This window comes from Leptopilina boulardi, unplaced genomic scaffold, assembly GCF_019393585.1.
Source record: "Leptopilina boulardi isolate dan_hultmark-lab unplaced genomic scaffold, ZJU_Lbou_2.1 LbouV2_31, whole genome shotgun sequence".
Lineage (NCBI taxonomy): Eukaryota > Metazoa > Arthropoda > Insecta > Hymenoptera > Figitidae > Leptopilina > Leptopilina boulardi.
In genome coordinates, this window is record NW_026137874.1 from 2,453,790 (window position 1) to 2,473,637 (window position 19,848).

The following is a 19,848-nucleotide window of genomic DNA, read 5'->3' on the forward strand; positions in this document are numbered from 1 at the left end:
CACTGGACATTTCTGGAGACAATGGAAACCAACCGTAATTCCATAATTCCCAACCCTGGGTACGAATGTGTTGTAGTCTCATCACCCACGTCAACCCACGTTGATGTTAACTCGTGGCAAACTTGTTTCGGCGTTAGAAATATGAATTCGGCAAGAAGTATTTGTTTATTTTTATTTTATATTTTTGCTTGGGCAAAAGCCGATGGACCTACTTTGGTTTTGCTGGATAATTTAGCAATAAAAGAAACACACTCATTGTTTTTTAAATTTTTACAAGGTAAGAAAAAATGCTTCTTCATGTACAGTTTAAACTATACTGTCTAACTATAAATAATATTAATAATAAAACATAATTTTATTGAATTAAACCATTTTAAATACACATACAATATTAGTTTATAAAAAGTAATTTTTTTGATTTGTTTCAGAAAACGATTATAATCTCTCTTTTAAATTAGCCGACGATTCTAATTTACTTTTATCTAAGTATGGAGAATATTTGTACAAGCATTTAATTATTTTTGCACCTTCCGTTGAAGAATTTGGAGGTTCGTTAAATGTTGATGCAATAACTGATTTCATTGATGGAGGTGGTAATGTATTAGTTGCGGGATCATCACAGTCTGGTGATGCATTACGAGAATTAGCATCTGAATGTGGTTTTGAAATTGATGAAGAAGGCGCTACAGTAATTGATCATATGAATTATGATGTATCAGACATTGGACATCACACAACAATTGTAGCAGATTCATCAAATTTAATAGATGCTCCAGTAATTGTTGGAAGTAAATCGATTCCTCCTCTACTTTATCAAGGAACTGGATTGATTGCTGATCCTGATAATCCATTAATTCTTAGATTACTTACGGCATCAAGTTCAGCGTATTCCTATCATTCAGAACAATCAGTTAAAGAATATCCTCATGCTGTTGGAAAAAATACATTGTTAATTGCAGCTCTTCAAGCTAGGAACAATGCTAGAGTTTTGTTTTCTGGTTCTTTATACTTCTTCAGTGATGAAGCTTTCACAAGTTCTGTGAAAAAATCATTAGGTAGTACTATATTTTACATTATATGTAATACAATAAAATTTTTGTTTGCTCTTGTACATTAGTTTCAAAAGTAAAACTAGTTTTGAATTTTTTAAATAGAAGAAAAGAGTTGACTAATATTTATATTATTATTTAGGAGGACAAAAGTATGACTTATCAGGCAATGAAGTTGTTGCAAAAGCCATGGCTAATTGGGTCTTTAAAAAGAAGGGAGTTATTCGAGTCTCTGGAGTAGATCATCATCGTGTTGGTGAAATACAACCACCTGCATCCTATACTATAATGGACGATGTTGTTTATTCCGTAAACATTGAAGAATTATCTGGAAAAGATTGGATTCCTTATGAAGCAAATGATGTGCAATTGGAATTTGTAAGAATTGATCCATTTGTAAGAACGCTCATGAAACCAGTGGGTAATGGTCGATATGAAGCAAGATTTACTATTCCTGATGTATATGGTGTTTATCAATTTAAAGTTGACTATACGCGCATTGGATTAACACATTTGTATAGTACAACACAGGTTTCTGTTCGACCTTTACAACATACACAATATGAACGATTTATACTCAGTGCCTATCCATATTATGTTAGCGCTTTCTCAATGATGGCAGGAGTGTTTCTGTTTTCATTCATCTTTTTACATTTTAAGGAAGAAACTAAATCTAAATCAGAGTAACTAATTATAATTAAAAAAAAAAAATTTTTGTTTTCAACAATATTGTTATTTAGTTCTCTGATACAATTGCGTGAATAGGCGTAAAAAATATTCCTCCTTACAATTTCATTGGACTGGTTAAGTCTTTACAAAAAAACATTTGTAAGAAGTTTATTTTAATTTTAAAAATGAGCTAAGACTAAGAGAACATGTTAAACAATATAGCTTTTTTTTTTTTTTAATTGAACACAGTGATTTCATACCTCATCGAATTCAAAAACTTCGCATGTTTTGGTATTTTTAAGATAAATAAAAGAAAACACATTTTTAAGAAAAATCGAGTTTATTTGAATAAAAGTTACCTATGACAAAAACATTAAACACATATAATGGTAAATATAAAAAATAAATTAATAAAATGTTCAAGTTATATATAATTATATATATATATATATGTTTAAAAATTTGAGTTTTTTAAAAATATATATGTATAACAAGAAATAATTTTAAATTTGCCTCTAAAAGTGCTCCAAAGCGAATAAATGTCAAAAATTGTAACGTGTGAACACACCTTCATAAATAAAAACTGTTTTTGTTTATAACCTCAAATCTGTCAAACTGCAATAAAATAAGATAAGAGGGATAAGAGTAAATAAAAAAAAATGTCTGAATCTAATTACACGAAAATTTCGCCTCCCAGATCGATAATGAATCTTGAAGATTTTGAGAAAGTATGGGAGGTTATTAACAAGAAATATCCAAAAGTTGCACCACTTTTATGTGAAATGGAATCTGTTCTTGATCAGGCAGAAGATCTTCTTGATCAATTACAATTATCCAACAATCTTGAGATTGGTAAATATTTTTAAGTTTTATTTTTAATATTTCTTTATTGCATTTAATTTTTTCATTAACATCCTATTTGTAATTTCCATTTGAAATTAATAAATATTGGTTTATTAATTTTAAAATTTAATTTTTATTGTTAAATTTGGAAGTTCACTCATCAGTGGATGAATCTTCGAATGTAAATTTGGATAACTCTTCAGAAATTATATCAGATGTATGTGCTTTTATTTATAATTAAAAAATTATTAATTATTAGATATAAAAAAAATTCTGTGTTAAATAATTTGATTTAAAAAGGTGCTTTTAATTTTCAGGAGAATTTAAAATGTAACACGTCAAATATTTTGGTATCAAAAAAAGATTCCGAAGAAGGAATAAATTTATCTAATAACACACAGGAACTTGTAAAAGGTGACGAGAAAACAATATTATTGAAATATGTTTAATAAATAAAATTCATTATTAATGAAATAATGAATAAAGAAAATTTAATCTTTCTGCATCATTGAATGAATCTAAATTCTCAGAGAGAACAAATGAATTAGTTGAAATGTCAAAGAATGATGATGAAGAAATTGAAACAGACGAATCTCTTTCTTTTTTGACGAGAGTAGTTGAGACGATAAAAAAAAGTGAGGAAAGTATGTTGATGGAAAATTGTGAAGAAAACTCGAAATCTAATTCAGAGTCAAATGAGAATTTACAAGAAATGAAAATTTCCGAAAATATGAGCATTGATTCTTGGGCTAAGGTTGTTGGCGATTCTTCTGAATCAAATGAAAGTTGTTTTCTCCAGGAAGGTACAGTCTTTGATTTTAAATGAATTTTCTTTTTTTACCATTAATTTACAAAATTTTAATGAAATTATTAATTTATATTAATTTTACTACCTTATTTTTTTAATAGAAACTTAACGATTTGGGGAAAAATAAAAAAAAAATTTATAAGTAGAACTTAACAAGGAAATTATTTTATTGGTGAAATAATAATAATAATAATAATAATGAAAATCAACTTTAAACTACAAAATAAAAGGTAATAATTTTTAATATAAATAAAGACATTAAGGTATTTTCGTTACTATCCAAGGTAGTTTTCCAGTTCTTTTGAAACACCAATAATCATACAATAATTTTCCAATGACAAGAAATATTAACAATGCAAGTATAATGTTTAAAATGTCCAAAGGCAACCAGTAATTATAGTCCGGTGAAATGCAAATTTCAGTTCTTTTCAGTTCTCGAATCTAGGCAAAAAAAAAAATCAATATAATTATATATATTATTGAAATAACAGAAATTTAATAGAATATTTTAATTATTTCTACATTATACCTGTTTATGGGAATTTTCACTTGCATCACCCGAACAACGAATATCATTGATGTCTTTTACTAAATTTGCAAATCGAATTAAAAAATCCTAAAATATTTTAAGAATTATTAGCCATTTTTTCAAATTATCAAAACAAAAACTCTTTTAATTGAAAAAAAAACTTGGCATAAGTTTGAATTAGTAAATTATGAAAACTTTTATCAATTTTTTTCTACCTGAAATCCTGGAGTAAACAAACAATCGCATCTCCATGGATTATTACCAAGATATAAACGAGCTGAATTTATACTATGAGGTAAAACATGCTCTAGGGCATAAGTTGGTAGCTGAAATACAAAAAAAAAGTTAAATTTGAAAATACAAAAATTAGTAGATTTTTTTAGAGTATAATAAAATAAATAAATAATATTTAGTAATGAAAGATATTCCAATATATAATAATGATAATATTATAATACATCGTAATTAACGAACATCTGTTAATTTATTATTGCGGAGGCTAAGAAGTCGAAAGTTTTCCAGCCAATATGATCCATCGAGAAGACTAACAGTCTCCACTAAATTAAAATCCAAATAAAGATCTAAAACTCGCTTATAAACAGGATTTGCCTTCAAAGGTGTCAAGTCCGTAATCTAAATTTAAAAAAAATTCGAAACATTTAAAAACAATTTAAAATCAATAGTCTTTTCCAATATGAAAAATAATAGCTGAAAAAATTTTTTTGGAAAATTATTTATTTGCTTATTCTTTATAAATTTATACCTCATTTTCCGAAAGTTGAAGAACTGTCGTGTTGGCCGGTAAAAATGGTGGCATTTCTGTTAATCCTCGATTACTACAATTAACAGAAACAAAAGCCATTAATTGCTTTTGAATTTGCCTGTCTACTCGTCCGTAAACATAAGTCAATTGACATTCACAAACAGTTTGTTTACATTCATCATTTAGAGCCTATTTTTATAAGAAAAAGAAAATTAATTTAAAAATCTACTTTTTACTATTATTTTAACAAAATAATTTCTAATTTTGAATAATATTTCAGGAAGAGAGCTTACTACTAATATTTCTACCACCGGAACAAGTGGTCGTCCATCGTATGGAGCTGAGCATTGTAAATCAAATTTATCATCAATTTTATTAGCAATGGAATAATTTCCTGATTCAAGAATCCATGACATTTCCTTTCTACATTTCCAAGGATTTCCTTCAAGAAGAAATACATTTAAATTTGCTTATTTCTACTCTATTTTCAGGTAAATACACAAAAATATAATAAAATATAATGCGAAAAAAAATAAATACAATAAAAAAAATAGAAAGCGAATAACAAACTCAAATCATTTAAATTTCAAAAAAAACGAATTAAATGGTATTTTCTAAATTTTAATTTTTTAATTATGAAAATAATAAAGAAAATGCGTACGTGAGCTCACCAAACAGGTAAATGAACTGTAAAGATGATAAATTGAAAATTTCCGGATTTATTTCATTTAGACTATTATATCTTAAATCTAAAATTTGAAGTGATGATAAATTTTTAAAAATTCCCTCTTGAAATTGTTGTAATTTCGTTCCAATAATTTCTAGTCTCTATTTTTAAAATATTTAATATTATGTTTAATTATAAATTTAATTAATTAAAAATTTATTTAATATAACTAAATTACAATTTTCTTTTTATTGTATTAAATAATAGTTTTAATACTTAAAAGAAAATGAAATTATTATTAAATTACCTCTATTTTTTGGCATTCCACTGGAAAAGGACTGGAAATATTTATAATACTACCATTAATAATAGACAAATTTTTCAGAGATGGAAAATATTGTAAAATTCTCTCTGAATCAAAATTTATTTCCGGCCAATCGCACAATGTTAAACTGTGTAAATTTTTTGATCTAAATTCAAACAAAACTTTAGGAAATATAAAATTTTTTATATTAAATAGTAAATTATACATTATAATTTAAATATTTACCCAAATTTCCATGATTCAATTCCACCGTGACAAATTAAATGATCTTTTTTAAATCGACAAAGAGGAAAAACATCTGTTAATTTTGTGGCTTCTAATTCACAAACATGAATTCCACACAAGTGTTTCAATTTCATCGATAAAAATAATAATAATATACTGCAATAATAGTTACAAATTTTTAATAAAATTTAAAATTTATTTATTTACAAAAACAAGCTGAATTCTTTTTTAAACACTAAAAATAGTAAATTATTAAATTGTTAATTAATTTTTTAAATTAATTCAACTGCATCTCATGAAATTTTTCCTCTCCATAATCAGTCTTCTTTAATTTACTTTAGAGGATTTTAATCGTTTATTTACAATTGCGATAACAACAGTTTGGGTTACATTTTAAAAAGTTAAAGAAACTATAGTTTAGAAAGCAATTATCTTGTGAATTCTAAATTTTTCTGTAAATAATTCTTCTTCCACACGTCATTTAAATTTTTTGCAAAAAATAAAAAAATAGTTCATACAAAAGAAATATTAATTTTTCAACAAAAATTAAAATAGTACAAAATAAATATTGTTTTTTAAATTAAATTTATTACTAATTTAGTAAAAATTAATTATTTACTGTCGTTTTTAATTTAAAAAATTATGATTTTTGGTTAATATTCCCTAATTTATAAAAGTTTTGATATTTTTCTAAAATCTAAATTAAATTAAATCTAAAATATTAATCCTTTTTTTTTAAAAAAATACTATTTAAAAAGATGATCATTACTCACATTATATGATTTGAATTGTTTAATATCATTATTATGAAAAAAAAACTATCTTCTTCGCAACACTGATTTCAGATGAAAATCTCAAAGTAAACTGAGCAAAAGTGCTTCAGTACCAAACGAATAAATGCTACTTTAAAACAAGATATATGCTGCATTGCAAATAAAACGAATAGAAATGCAAATAATTGTAACGTTAAGTTAAAATGAAATTTTAATTTATAAAAGTGAATCAAAATTGGAGATTCTTTGTTTTAAAGGAATAATTTAGAAAAAAATTATTTTGAACATAAATTAAAGAGTTTTAAATTGACCATTAGTATGAGATGAGATATAATATAAGACAATGTCTTTTGGTATAAATCGAACTTTATTTTTATTTTTTTTTTTTATTGTTAACATTCATACATATCTTTATTATTTGATATTGCACACATCATTCTTGAAAACTACTGTCTATTGTATTTCTATTTATCACTACAATTTTTTTTCGAATACAACTAGAAATCACTCAGGCAAATTCGTGTTTTAATTTATTTGCTTGTCTCGAGGTATTATAAATTAAATAAATATTATTTTTTTGTACATAAATAAATATTAAAATATTTAGCTTACGATAAAAGATATGGCATCATCGTTTCAAATTCTAAATACACGTGTATTATATATTATTAAAAATATATATTTTTTATTAAAGTAATTTTTTTTGATAGTGATAGATTTTTTTTTAGTTGGAAATTTAAATTAAAAAATTATTCCTCTTTTTTTGCAAAGAAATTTATAACCAATATTTTATCTTTTTTAATATTAATAAAAAAAATTTACATTACCTAAAAAATATTTAAAAGGTATTTTCATTTTCTACACAAAAAATAATTTTTTATTCTGAAAAATAAGTTTAAAAATATTAAATATTAATATTTATTAATTAATTGTTAACGGCACTTTTTTAAATTAATTTAATTAATTTAGATATTTTCTTAATTATTATTATTAATTATAATTTAGTTAGAACATATCAAAAAATTGTTCAAAGCTTCTTTTTTTGAGTTATAAACTTATGTTTATAAGTTGTACTTTTTAATTTATTGTAAAAATATAAAAGAAAATTACTAATATTTTTCAATAAATATTTTCATATTAATTAAACAGATGATAATTTAGTTTTTTTTTTATAAAGAATTTTAACACTACACGAGTAATTGATTTTAATAATACATACATCTATTAATAATTTATTAAAGTCTATTTGTCGCATTTGAGATCAAACATAAAAATGTTCTTCTTGGCATAAAAAATCACTCTGAAGTTTTAAACGTTAGTGTAGATCAATGTTTTTCAATTAAATAGTAATAAATATTAATTTAACGGATTTAAAAAACATCTTTGTAGTACTTTCGTTTAAAACTTCAAGTAAATATAAAATTATTTTTTTTTTTGTAAATATTTCATAAATAAATAATTCATAAATGAACAAATTATGCTTTTCGTTTGTAATAAAATTTAAATGAATAATCATTCGAGATATTATTTCTTAGTTTTATATAAATTAGTATAATTTCAATTTTATGTACATAAATGGAGAATTAAGAAAACTAATTAAAAAACTAACTAAATTCACAATCTTAAATAAATCTTCATTAATATTCTAAAATACTGAACAATGTAGGCTTAATTTTGTTACTTTTTATATGACCTTAAACAATATTAAACGACTATCGTTTATCGCCATTTAAAAAGTATTTAAATAAGAATAGATAACGAATGTAAATACTTATTATTCAGAGTATTATTATTATTCATTTAAAGAAAGAAATGTTTTTTATTTTAGAACTTATTTAAGTTTAAGAATGAAAAATTTTCGACTAATTTTAAAATGTTCAGAGCCTGAAGCAACATTGAAATCTACCTTTTTAAACATCCGCTAATATCCAAAAATAAAGGGGACGTAGCTCGTGATCAAGAACTTTATATTCGAGACTATTAAGACCATCACTGTCGTATTTGCGTGATCCACTTTCTAAATTTTCATAACGTGCAACACTTGGCTTTTCTTTTTTGTGAGTAAGCATATAATATTGAGCTACATCTGGTCCGAATCTTGTAATCTGAAATGATTTTAGATAAAATTTAATAAAAGCACTCTAAAAGTTTTACGATTAGATAAGATTACAGAGAGAAAGAGTAATAAAATTTAAGTATTTAAGATATCAGAAACAAAAAATATGTTTTCGTAATTATTTTCCTTTTTTTTTGTAATTTAACAATTATAGATAATATTTTCAACAAACCGTGAGTCCTCTGTTTTGCAATCTTTCGTAGAAATCATCATCCTCCCCACCCCAGCCGTAAAAAAAATTTGCAAATCCATTTGCCGTTTTAAATTGTTTACTAGTTAAAGCAATTGCACCACCAAATAATCCATTATACGGCAAATTATATCTAAATGTATTAACACTAGAGCTCATGTGTCTTGGCATTTTTGTGCAAGCATAAATATTGTCCGGATTTTGTGGAATAAGATCAATATCCTGGAAGATGAAGCAATGAAAGTCATTGATTTTTGTCGCCTCAACATAGCCGACATTAAATAATTTTGCTCTATTAAATTCCCTCGTTGGACTTTGTTCAATGACAAATATTCTATAGTCTAAATTTTGTGATTGAAGAAATGGATGAATGAAATTCATAAATATTGCAAGTTGTGTTGGTCTATTTCGATATGGTAAAATAATTGCCACATTAAATAATGAATGACAATTTTGTGGTTTCCATTGTCCACCGGGTAAAATTTCTAAACGTCTCGCTAAAGCTGCAGGATCTTCTCGTGGATGTTCATTCGGATAAAGTAATTGTGTTTTACCAGTGACAATAAGATCACAAGAATTATCACGAGGCAAAAATGATCTTTCCATTTCAATATAAATATCTTTGGTTTGAATAAAACTATAGTGAGCTGCAAATCTGTCAGGATGAAGGCAGTAAGAGAGCAAGAAGAGTGTAATAATAGTAAATGTTAAACCGCGGGCATACTCATTGAGAAACCCTACGAGTGTCTTTACAACATTCATAATTCCTCTCATTTTTTTTCTCTCTCTTTCTCTTTTGTCAGGTTATTAACATCATGTACGCTCTTTCACCTTGTTTGCATTTCAACTTGAATAAATCATTTTCAAAATATTATTGACTATTATCAAAAAGTAAAAACATTAATATTATTGTTTTATTTACCTGCGAGCACTACAACAATCTACAATGACATGTATATTCTTCAGTTTCAAAATGGTAATGAATCACACATTCACTTGTATGTTTAACCTCTTAAAACTTATCTATTCATTTTACATTGAAACTTGTAGAATTAGAGAAATTTTTTTTGATAATTTACAATATTTATTACAATACAAATAGAATCACTGGAACTGTCAAATACTATCTGAAAAATTTAGCAGGTGGCGCCTTTTATTAAGGCGACCCCACATCAACTGTCGATATAAATCGATTTATTTTCATAGTTGGTAGAAGTGAAAAAGAGATAAAAATTGGACAAAAAAATCTTTTCTCTCTTTCTAACACAATTTTACGGATATTGTGAATGTACCTTAATATGACATTTGCTCCAGTTTTTGAAAACAACATGCACTGTTGATGTAAGTTTTTTTATTTTCATTTAAAAATAACATAATTTAATGATTATTAGCCATTAATTGTAACATTTTTCGTAAAATTGAAATTCAAATTAAATGAATTCATTAAAAGTTTCAGATAAATTTATTCTCAGAATGTAATTTTAGATAATGTTTTGACATGTTATTATTTTTTTGGTTATGTTTAATAATTTTTATACATTTTATAGAAAACAATTATTGTATTTGTAAATATTATGTTACAACTGTAAGAAGTTTTGAAAATACCCGAAGAATTAATGATAATGAAATAAATTTTCAATTATTTTTTAAAACGATTGTGTTTCAATTATTCTTAACGAAACTTTTTTTTATTATTGGTTTTATTATTATTATTTTATTTTTGGTATTTTTAAATTTATCTAAACATTATATATCATTATGTTCTTAAATAATTTATTTTTCACAGGAAAAATTGAAAAGTCATGTTGAGTTTAGTGACAAGGCAGTGCGTGCGAACAATTGATCGTAACAAAACATTTTTAAATGTTACTCGTTATAATTATCCAACAGTATCTAATAAATGCACATTTTTACAAGGACTAATTCATAAGAACGGCTCTAGTTCTCAAAAGGTATTTTTTTATTTCAAAAATTAATACTCAAAAAAATATTTTGTTATAATTAAAAAAAAAAATTCTATAATTACAAATAAATTGTTCCTACAAAGGATAAAATTAATAAGTTATAATTAAAATTAATTTTCCAAGAATATTGTCTCATTATTATTATAAATAAGCGATTTTTATTATATTTATTATGAATTATTTTATATTAATATTATTCTCTGCAGATAAATTTATTTCGAAGAAATGGCACAATTGCGTCGCAGTTCGGAACAAAACCAAATCTTAAATCGCAAAAAATCGTTGGCTCATGGTTATTTACATGTAGTGGAATGGTTTTTGTAGCCGTTGTGTTAGGTACGCTTTATTATTTCGTGCTTTATGGTTACATTCGAAAAATTATAGAATTTGTTACCGATATGACTTACGGAAAATAGGTATATAAAAAAATTGTTACAATCGATTACTATTATAATATAAATAAAAGTTAAAAAATTTTCAATGTTAGTAAATGTAACAATTAAGGTACAATAATAGTTAATATATATATTTTAGTTATATTAATATATCAATAATATATTTTATAAAAGACGATAAATCAGTCATTGCAAAAACTGGCAAATTAGAATATTTTTTTGGAAAATTATAATTTAATAATTATTTCAATATTATTATTAAAATATATTTATTCTATACATTTTTTCGAAATTATTATTAGAAATACAATTTTAAAAAAGAAACTCGTTTTTACAATGAACTTTTTAATTAAAAAATTTTGTTTTACACTAAAGAATTTCAAATTGATATTTATTGAAAGAAGGTGATAAATTTTGATAAATAAAATGATATTGTAAAATAAATACATGTTTTTTCTTTTTTTGTTTGCCTTTTCCAAATTTAGGAGGTGTCACAAGGCTCACTGAGTCTGGACTATCCATGGTTACATGGAAATTACTTGGAGAAAAAATGCCAACTACAGAAGCTGGTTGGATCGAAGAATTCGAAAAATACAAAACATTTCCAGAATATAAAATGTAATTTCAATTTTGCGTTTATTTAATTTCCATGAAGATGAATTTTATCTTTTGAATTATTTATTATTATTTATTTTTGAATTAATATTCTTTTTCAGAAACAATGCGAATATGACTATAGAGGAATTTAAACGAATTTGGTGGATGGAATACGCACATAGAATGTGGGGTCGTTTAATAGGTTTTACATTTATTGTTCCTGCGGCTTATTTTTGGAGTAAAGGAATGTTAAAATCGGGAATGAAAACACGTGTTTTGGCACTTGGTTCTCTTATTGGTATGCAAGGATTATTGGGATGGTATATGGTGAAATCGGGACTTGAAGATCGTTTTCATGGACCATCGGATGTACCAAGAGTTTCACAATATCGTTTAGCATCACATTTGGGATTAGCATTTATTTTATTTACTGGTTTACTTTATAATGCATTGGATCATATTTTACCAGCGAAAAAACTTAATATCGATTATTTTGGATCGTCAATGATTAGACAGAATTTAATTAAGGCCTTAAAGAGATTTAGAATAATGGTACATGGAACAAAGGGATTGGTTTTTATCACAGCATTGTCAGGTGCATTTGTCGCCGGTATGGATGCTGGATTAATTTACAATACATTTCCTAAAATGGCTGATAAATGGATTCCAGATGATATTTTTGCTCTTTATCCGACATTAAGAAATTTCACGGAAAATCCAACGACAGTGCAGTTTGATCACAGAATACTGGTATGTTTTTTTTATTATTATATTTCAATAGTATATTTATGATTTTTGCGTATTAATTTTAATTCCCAGAATTTTGAGTTAATCTGACATTTAAATTAAAATAGTTCTTTAAAAAAAAAAACATATAAGGAAAAGTTTTTTTTACTTTTCTTACTCGAAATATAATTTCCAGGGGATAACAACTATAAGTTTAGTGACTTTAATGGCAATAATGTCCAGAAAATACAAATTACCTGGTAGAGCATCTTTGGCAATAAAAGTTGCATTATGTGCAGGATATTTACAAGTAATATTAGGTATTTCGACTTTAGTGCATCATGTACCGGTAACTCTTGCGGCATTACATCAATCTGGTAGTCTTTTACTTTTAAGTTCCATGATATGGCTCTGTCACGAGCTTAAGTATTTGAAAAAAGTAATAAAATAAAAATTTTGTTTAATTAAAAACAATTTTACATTTTATATAAAAATAAATTAAAAAATTAATTTAGGTACATAACAGGAAATTCCATTTTTAGCATTTAATAATATAAAAATAAAAGAAAAAAAGTAAATCGCTAAGAATTTTTAAAGGTAACAAAATAAAGTGATTTATTACTATTTATATGATTTTTATTTGACATTAAGTTGTTTTATAATAATTGTCACTTATAAAAATTATTTTTTTTTTTATTCAACTTTTATCAGATTAGTGTATTGTGATCACTCTTGAATATTTAATGCATTTATAATACAGTTGGAAATTTTTCTTTTGTAATATTATCAAACGTGATTAGTGTGTTTTAATGTCTCCAAATTTACTGACTAATAGTCACGACATTCATTTTCTTTTGAAATCGCCAATTTTATTTAAATTCAAATATTTTTTTTTGTATTAATAAGTCTAATTTTTTAAAAAATAATATTTTTATTATCTCAGATAATATTTGGAAATTTTATTTAAATTTTTATTGCTATCTAATTAAGATGAATTTTTGTTTTCTTTCGTTTTTATTCAATTCCATCTACATGTACGTTGATGAAAAATGTGTCGAGTTTTTCTTTTTTTTTTTATCTAAGTGGCAGTTATATAAACGCTTTGTCAATCAGTCAAATTTTGATTTTTCATATAATGTAACGAGTAATAGCTTCTTTTTTTCACTCATTTTTTTTTTTAAATTGCACTTTTATTATTTATTTATTTATTTACAAGCATTCCTGGAGACATTGAGAACATGTCGCACTTTACAAAAGTGATACCAGTATATATTATGAGTATTAAAAAAAAAAATAAATAAAGAGGCAAACGGTAAATCACACCATACAGTCAAACGAGAATAAAAAATAATTGTAACTTTATTGGTGTCTTATAAAAAATTTAAGATCCAATTAAAGTTACATTATTGTAATAGGAAATAGTTTTTAAAATTATCAAAGGCAAAAATATTTATATATTATGCATTCATATCTTAATTAAAATCTTGAATATTTTCATTTTTTCAAATATCTTTATGAATACTGTACACAGTTTTTTTAAAATCATTTTTTTTATAGCAAAAAGCTTAATATAGAAATTGTTTAAATAATGTGCAATATTAAAGAAAAAGTCCACCTGCGAGTCTCTCTGCTAAAAATTAAAAAATTTGAATATATTTTTTTTATTTATTAAATTTATTTCTTGCCTCTTCTGAAAAAAAAGAAAAAAATATTTTGTAACTTTTAAAAAAAAAATTGGAGAGATTAAAAGATATTGGATAGTTAAAAATATATTTATAATAAAAAAGTTTGTTTGTTGAAATTTTTTTTATTTAATATTAATTTTTGGCAAAGATTGCCGCAGGTACCTTAAATCTTTTTTTTTTTTTTTTAAATAAAAATATTAATAAGAGTAATTGAACATTAGTTTTTGTCGAGGATACTAGTGACTGTGGGACGATTTCCGTAGAGAAATTTCTCCAAGCAAGCGTCTTAATACAGATACAACTACACTTAAGCACTTCTCTATTTTGTAAGACTGTTCAGTCAAAAAAAAAAAAAAAATGGCTGCTTTAACAACCATTTTATTATTATTTTGCTTTTCTTTTTGCTTTAAACATTGAAATAATTAAGTAGTAAAGTTAATATATATTTATATATATTTCTTGTAATTTCAATTAGATCAGTCTAAAAACAACAGCGTAATTGCGTCATCAATCTTTTCGAGCACAGCATCGAAAAACGAGACTAACTCAAAATAATGAATTCATTAAATTACATAAATGCAACTCTATATAATGTCTAATGTCTCCGTTATCTCGTGAATTTTTTTTCTTTATTTTTTTATTATTATATGTAAAGTAAGAATTGATTGAGCTTTTTTTTTATGCGAACTGCTGTTCGGAAGTTGATCCCAAATTTATCAAATCTTTCCGTGGCTGTGTTTTTCTTTTAAAATTGCCACCAATTACATTATTTTCATGTTTTTATAAGTAGATCCAGTATAATATTCTATATATATAAATATATTGCTATAACACACATCACGACGTAAGTCTCCCACATCTTCGCGACGCTTCTCTCAAACTCTTTCATTTTATTTTTCAAAAATAAAAAAAAAAAACATTTCGACAAGACATTACAAAAATTATTTAAGAATAATGTTTATATACATACACGTAGAAGTGTCTTCCTCGTTTTTTTTTAAAGATGGTCCAAAGAAATCGTTTCCAATTTTTACGTGATATTTTTTCCAAATTGGATAAACAATAATTATTATTTAGTTTCACTAATTCATATTTATAAATTCCTTTGTATTATTAATTTTTTTTCCTTAATCCTAGAAATAATTTGAAAAACTAAAAAAATTTAATTAAAATAATTTATTGTCATTAATTAGACTTTTGTTTTTATTTTTATTATAATTTAAATAATTTTACCAAAAAAAATTATTAAAGAGATTAATTTATAAAGTTATTTAATACCCTCATAAAGGGTACATAAAAAAATGTCCTTTCTTTTAAATATTTCATGAATAAAAAAAACATTTTTTATTTAAATTTACAATCGAATTTCAATTTTTGGACCACCCTTTAAATTTGTGACATGCAAAGTCACTTATTTTAAATAACATCACATGTAGAATATAATACATTTGTAGCTCATGATATAGTTTTTCATAAATAAACTGAAGTTTCTCATTTTCAGTAGATAATAATAATAATAATATTAATAATAATAATAATAATAATAAAATAATAATATTATAATAAAAATAATATTGACGCGCGTATTTTTATAAACGAGCCACTGCATTTTCGCTTTTGATTTTGGTGTAAATTTCATTTAGAAATTACAAAAAGAAAAATCTTTTTAATCTTGTAATTCCGTTGACGACTTAGGAGACTGTTATTTTCTCTAGTCTGACTCGTTAGAAGCAATTATAGCGTTTTAGGCTGGTTTATTTAGGCTCAGTCGTTTAATGCAATTACGATGTAAATGTTAGCACTAAATTTCCTTTTTACAGGACGAGTTCATTAAAATCAAAACGAGTTAACAAAATAAAATGGTAGCAAGTATAATATATATGTGCCATTCCAGGAGTTTTTTAGCACTTTTCGGAGTAACCTTTCCAAATTAAATGAAACATTTTTTTAATAATATTTATTAATATAAAGGTCCAAAAAAATCACTTTTTAAGTAAAAACAATTGTTTATTTAAAAAATACAACAATAAATAATGCAAAAAATTCACTTTTTTCCTGCAACTCCAAATAAATTGGTTTAAAGATCAAAATTTTCCTTATCTTTCAAGCTTTAATACCGCACAAGAAACATTGAGTCCGAGAAAATATTCAACTCACAATTTTTTAAACAATGTTTGTTTACTTTTTTGTATTTTATTTACTGTGAAACGTCTGCTAAAGCTGCGCGCGACGTTTGGAAGTTGTCGCTTTCCTTATTGAGCAGAAGCTCATTACACTAGCGTAGTAAAAAACATGTTGTGTGAAAAGTGAGGTTTTTCATCCTTCAAAAATGCTTTTTATGATTTTTTACTGCAAAGTAGATAATTAAAAACCATTCAATGTGATAACCAGAAATTTTTACGTTTCGTTTAATGACAACATAACCTCATTTTTCAAACAACATGTTTTTTACTACGCTAGTGTAATGAGCTTCTGCTCAATAAAGAAAGCGACAACTTCCAAACGTCGCGCGCAGCTTTAGCAGACGTTTCACAGTAAATAAAATACAAAAAAGTAAACAAACATTGTTTAAAAAATTGTGAGTTGAATATTTTCTCGGACTCTATGTTTCTTGTGCGGTATTAAAGCTTGAAAAATAAGGAAAATTTTGATCTTTAAACCAATTTATTTGTAGTTGCAGGAAAAAAGTGAATTTTTTGCATTATTTATTGTTGTATTTTTTAAATAAACAATTGTTTTTACTTAAAAAGTGATTTTTTTGGACCTTTATATTAATAAATATTATTAAAAAAATGTTTCATTTAATTTGGAAAGGTTACTCCGAAAAGTGCTAAAAAACTCCTGGAATGGCACATATATATACATACAGTGTATATACCCCTGAACACGTCGAGTGTTATAGCGTTTCTTGTTTTTCTTTTCTTTTTTACTTTAATTCAATAACCAGCACATTCCTCATTTACTCACAACCCAATGAATTATCAATTCAATAATATTTTTTTTACATCGTATTTCTTATAATACAATTTTTTTTTTATTCTTTTATAATATAAATTTTTTCATATTATGCTTTTTAAGACTGTATATGTTTTTTTTTTATTCATAATATATAAATATCTTGAATAATAAAAGAATTATATTAAAAATAAATTAAAATAAAAGAATTATTAGGACTTAGTACACTTTGTGACGATATGTTGAAACATTATGCAGAGTGCAGGATAAAAAAACAGTTGTTTTTTTTTGTTTATTAAAGTAGAGAAATAAAATAATTAAAAGAGAAATGCTCTTCAAGTTTTTTTTCTGCAAAAATTGATAAGTTTTTGTTTTATTGATACTAAAATTTAAAGGAATGTGCTTGTCATAATAGATAAAAGTATGAAAATCGATTGAATTTGCATTCAACTGGTCTTTGTTGGACTGTCATCTGTTTTTTCTGGATTTACGATCACCTGTATTACGTAACCAGGTTGAATCTTCGCTTCTTCGATGTGCATTTTGTCGCCCATCAATTTACCACCGAAAAACCACCTTTGTCGCGATGGTTCTAAACCTTCTTGACTCTATCCGAGAAAAATTAATTATTTTATTTGGTTTTAATAAACATTTTTTTTTTTTTTAAATAAATCAGGAAAACAAATATACTAAATCCAATTGTCACGTGATTCGAAAATATAAATTATAAATAATTAATTAAAAATAAAACATTAGTGATAATCAAAATTTGATTACAGGATTGAAAGAACGATAAAACTAAAATGAGGGAAAATAGAATTGAGAATAATTCATTAATACAAACCTGTAATTTTTTCTTCGCAACACCAATCGTGTCTTTACTGTAAACAGGTAGTTTAACATCACCCATTGTAGTAGATAACCTAAGTTTCAACGTCATTTCAGTACCTCCATCAACAGGTTCTAAAATTAACATTATTTTTCCTTATAATTACAATCAGGTTTCAAATCCATTTTATTTATTTATTCTTTGATAAGAATAATTCTTAGAAATATTATCAATATAAATATTATTTAGAATAAGTTTAACTTTTTCGAAAAATAAAAAATCAAAATAAATATTACCTGAGCAATCAGCAGGAGAATCTCTGCCACAATCTTCTTTGACAATATTGATTGGATAAGATAAACAATAGATGGGAACTTGATACCGTGTTCCTAATTCATCGTAACATTCAGTCAAAAATCCATTAGGCACAGAAATATTAGCTCCATCGAGAATAGCTTGTGCTAATTGATAATCTTGTGCTTCGGCTGCTGTTGCCCCAGCTCTAAGTGCATCCCATATTTCTTTTCGGCCATCAAAAGCCGGTGCAGTATCCCAAAATTCATCTCGTTTACTTCTCAATTGTCCCTCTGTTAAAGGAACATCTGATTTCCATCTAATAACTTCGTGACATAGTGGATGATTTTTTCTTGAATTTCCTAAAAGAAATTTAAATATAAATTCCTTAAAAATTTACACTCACATATCTTATACAACTAATTGATATTTTTTTTTTCTTCACTTATTTAAAACAAACTAATTAGTCATTTTAATTATTCAACCTTAGATATCGTACACAAAAAGTGTAATTGATTTTTAAATGTTAACGATAAAATTACATTATTTACTAATTAGAAAAAAAATAATTATATATACTGTGTGAAATTAAAAAAAAATGAAATATATATATTTCGGACATTTCCTATATATTTAAGTTTTATTATAATTATATACGTGAACATGCAGAAAACAGCTGTTTGTGAAACTTTATTCTCATTGTCATTCGATAATCAAATGCTGACTTTGAAATAAATGCAAGTTTTGCGTTCAAAGATCAGCAATAAAGATTGAAGGAAAAACTTGTATAGGCATAACTTGTGCATAACTAAAAATAAATCATTATACAAAAGCAATTTCAAGGAGTTAAATAATACATAGCGTAAATTATAATACGCACGTTAAATTAAGTTTTATATGTGTACATACATTTTATCGTTTTAGATTTGTAAAAGCAAATGTTTACAAATTCAACTTTTGTGCTAGAATTAAAGTCAACAAGTAAATTAACATAATGCTGTTAATTTTAAATGTCAGATTTAAATGAGTAAACAAAAAAAAGAGAGAGAGAGAGAGCAAAGAGGAATAGATGGATATTTAAATAAATCTAAAATAAATAGGTGAGTTAAATATCCAAGGTTAATAACGCTGATTAAGTATCTTGAAATTCTTACCTGAATTTGTCCTTGTGGAATTGGCAGAGTCAACAGAGGCATTTCTGCCTCTCGTTATGCCTATGCAACCACCCATTCTAGTGATCTTAATGAATCAAACATTTCTTTAATGAAATGACTGAAATCCACTATCTCACATGCCATTTTCTTCCATTTTAAGACACAATTGGTTTGGTTTGGTTTGGTTTGGTTTATGGCCTTAAGCTGCTTCTACAACGACTTTTTTTTCATCTGTTTCCATGGACTGTCGACGTGAACAAATTAAAAAGATGCGCGCGCATGTTTTGTTCAT

The 19,848-nt window shown here is 25.0% G+C and overlaps 6 protein-coding genes across 8 annotated transcripts; 3 read left to right on the top strand and 3 right to left on the bottom strand.

Annotated features, from left to right (window-relative positions):
* Positions 1-55: 55 nt before the first annotated feature.
* Positions 56-2,052, top strand: LOC127283395 (dolichyl-diphosphooligosaccharide--protein glycosyltransferase 48 kDa subunit). Its single transcript, XM_051308233.1, has 3 exons — positions 56-277; positions 429-1,055; positions 1,192-2,052. Exons 1-3 carry the CDS (start codon positions 142-144, stop codon positions 1,734-1,736), a joined length of 1,308 nt encoding a protein of 435 aa, XP_051164190.1. The 5' UTR covers positions 56-141; the 3' UTR covers positions 1,737-2,052.
* Positions 2,053-2,162: 110 nt separating this feature from the next.
* LOC127283399 (uncharacterized) lies at positions 2,163-3,600 on the top strand. Its single transcript, XM_051308239.1, has 5 exons — positions 2,163-2,570; positions 2,714-2,778; positions 2,879-2,975; positions 3,092-3,364; positions 3,471-3,600. Exons 1-5 carry the CDS (start codon positions 2,378-2,380, stop codon positions 3,476-3,478), a joined length of 636 nt encoding a protein of 211 aa, XP_051164196.1. The 5' UTR covers positions 2,163-2,377; the 3' UTR covers positions 3,479-3,600.
* Positions 3,513-6,778, bottom strand: LOC127283394 (protein singed wings 2). Of its 3 annotated transcripts, XM_051308230.1 has the most exons (10): positions 6,652-6,778; positions 5,879-6,034; positions 5,636-5,798; positions 5,333-5,489; positions 4,955-5,103; positions 4,662-4,850; positions 4,373-4,531; positions 4,114-4,224; positions 3,899-3,985; positions 3,513-3,810 (listed from the first exon to the last, which is right to left on the bottom strand). In XM_051308230.1, the coding sequence occupies exons 1-10, from the start codon at positions 6,678-6,680 to the stop codon at positions 3,628-3,630; spliced, it is 1,383 nt and encodes a 460-aa protein (XP_051164187.1). In that variant the 5' UTR covers positions 6,681-6,778; the 3' UTR covers positions 3,513-3,627. The 3 variants fall into 3 exon arrangements, with proteins under 3 accessions (XP_051164187.1, XP_051164188.1, XP_051164189.1); XM_051308231.1 differs by lacking the exons at positions 5,879-6,034; positions 6,652-6,778 and having other exon boundaries at positions 5,333-5,410; positions 5,636-5,784; XM_051308232.1 differs by lacking the exons at positions 5,333-5,489; positions 5,879-6,034; positions 6,652-6,778 and having other exon boundaries at positions 5,636-5,787.
* Positions 6,779-8,173: 1,395 nt separating this feature from the next.
* LOC127283397 (beta-1,4-galactosyltransferase 1-like) lies at positions 8,174-10,095 on the bottom strand. The gene is made up of 3 exons (XM_051308236.1): positions 9,880-10,095; positions 8,940-9,804; positions 8,174-8,756 (listed from the first exon to the last, which is right to left on the bottom strand). Exons 2-3 carry the CDS (start codon positions 9,729-9,731, stop codon positions 8,562-8,564), a joined length of 987 nt encoding a protein of 328 aa, XP_051164193.1. The 5' UTR covers positions 9,732-9,804; positions 9,880-10,095; the 3' UTR covers positions 8,174-8,561.
* A 120-nt stretch (positions 10,096-10,215) lies between these two features.
* Positions 10,216-15,244, top strand: LOC127283396 (cytochrome c oxidase assembly protein COX15 homolog). Its single transcript, XM_051308235.1, has 6 exons — positions 10,216-10,298; positions 10,744-10,909; positions 11,128-11,257; positions 11,802-11,934; positions 12,033-12,663; positions 12,836-15,244. The coding sequence occupies exons 2-6, from the start codon at positions 10,760-10,762 to the stop codon at positions 13,088-13,090; spliced, it is 1,299 nt and encodes a 432-aa protein (XP_051164192.1). The 5' UTR covers positions 10,216-10,298; positions 10,744-10,759; the 3' UTR covers positions 13,091-15,244.
* Positions 15,245-17,177: 1,933 nt separating this feature from the next.
* Positions 17,178-19,784, bottom strand: LOC127283398 (ubiquitin domain-containing protein 1). Its single transcript, XM_051308237.1, has 4 exons — positions 19,557-19,784; positions 18,405-18,764; positions 18,124-18,242; positions 17,178-17,887 (listed from the first exon to the last, which is right to left on the bottom strand). The coding sequence occupies exons 1-4, from the start codon at positions 19,630-19,632 to the stop codon at positions 17,726-17,728; spliced, it is 717 nt and encodes a 238-aa protein (XP_051164194.1). The 5' UTR covers positions 19,633-19,784; the 3' UTR covers positions 17,178-17,725.
* Between the last annotated feature and the right edge of the window lie 64 nt (positions 19,785-19,848).

What these genes read in the sequence shown, in the direction of transcription:
- LOC127283398 (XM_051308237.1), bottom strand. Translation starts at nt 19,632, where the DNA reads ATGGGTGGTTGCATAGGCATAACGAGAGGCAGAAATGCCTCTGTTGAC. An exon ending in TTCCACAAGGACAAATTCAG is followed by an intron (nt 18,765 to 19,556) that starts GTAAGAATTTCA and finishes AATTTCTTTTAG; the next exon opens with GAAATTCAAGAAAAAATCAT. An exon ending in TTGCGAAGAAAAAATTACAG is followed by an intron (nt 17,888 to 18,123) that starts GTTTGTATTAAT and finishes TTTCTCGGATAG; the next exon opens with AGTCAAGAAGGTTTAGAACC.
- LOC127283394 (XM_051308230.1), bottom strand. Translation starts at nt 6,680, where the DNA reads ATGATATTAAACAATTCAAATCATATAAT. An exon ending in TGGAATGCCAAAAAATAGAG is followed by an intron (nt 5,490 to 5,635) that starts GTAATTTAATAA and finishes TTTTAAAAATAG; the next exon opens with AGACTAGAAATTATTGGAAC. An exon ending in TGTTTACTCCAGGATTTCAG is followed by an intron (nt 3,986 to 4,113) that starts GTAGAAAAAAAT and finishes AAAATATTTTAG; the next exon opens with GATTTTTTAATTCGATTTGC.
- LOC127283396 (XM_051308235.1), top strand. Translation starts at nt 10,760, where the DNA reads ATGTTGAGTTTAGTGACAAGGCAGTGCGTGCGAACAATTGATCGTAAC. An exon ending in ACATTTCCAGAATATAAAAT is followed by an intron (nt 11,935 to 12,032) that starts GTAATTTCAATT and finishes ATTCTTTTTCAG; the next exon opens with AAACAATGCGAATATGACTA. An exon ending in AGTTTGATCACAGAATACTG is followed by an intron (nt 12,664 to 12,835) that starts GTATGTTTTTTT and finishes TATAATTTCCAG; the next exon opens with GGGATAACAACTATAAGTTT.
- LOC127283397 (XM_051308236.1), bottom strand. Translation starts at nt 9,731, where the DNA reads ATGAGAGGAATTATGAATGTTGTAAAGACACTCGTAGGGTTTCTCAAT. An exon ending in TGCAAAACAGAGGACTCACG is followed by an intron (nt 8,757 to 8,939) that starts GTTTGTTGAAAA and finishes AAATCATTTCAG; the next exon opens with ATTACAAGATTCGGACCAGA.
- LOC127283395 (XM_051308233.1), top strand. Translation starts at nt 142, where the DNA reads ATGAATTCGGCAAGAAGTATTTGTTTATTTTTATTTTATATTTTTGCT. An exon ending in GTTTTTTAAATTTTTACAAG is followed by an intron (nt 278 to 428) that starts GTAAGAAAAAAT and finishes GATTTGTTTCAG; the next exon opens with AAAACGATTATAATCTCTCT. An exon ending in TTCTGTGAAAAAATCATTAG is followed by an intron (nt 1,056 to 1,191) that starts GTAGTACTATAT and finishes ATTATTATTTAG; the next exon opens with GAGGACAAAAGTATGACTTA.
- LOC127283399 (XM_051308239.1), top strand. Translation starts at nt 2,378, where the DNA reads ATGTCTGAATCTAATTACACGAAAATTTCGCCTCCCAGATCGATAATG. An exon ending in ATCCAACAATCTTGAGATTG is followed by an intron (nt 2,571 to 2,713) that starts GTAAATATTTTT and finishes TAAATTTGGAAG; the next exon opens with TTCACTCATCAGTGGATGAA. An exon ending in CACACAGGAACTTGTAAAAG is followed by an intron (nt 2,976 to 3,091) that starts GTGACGAGAAAA and finishes CTAAATTCTCAG; the next exon opens with AGAGAACAAATGAATTAGTT.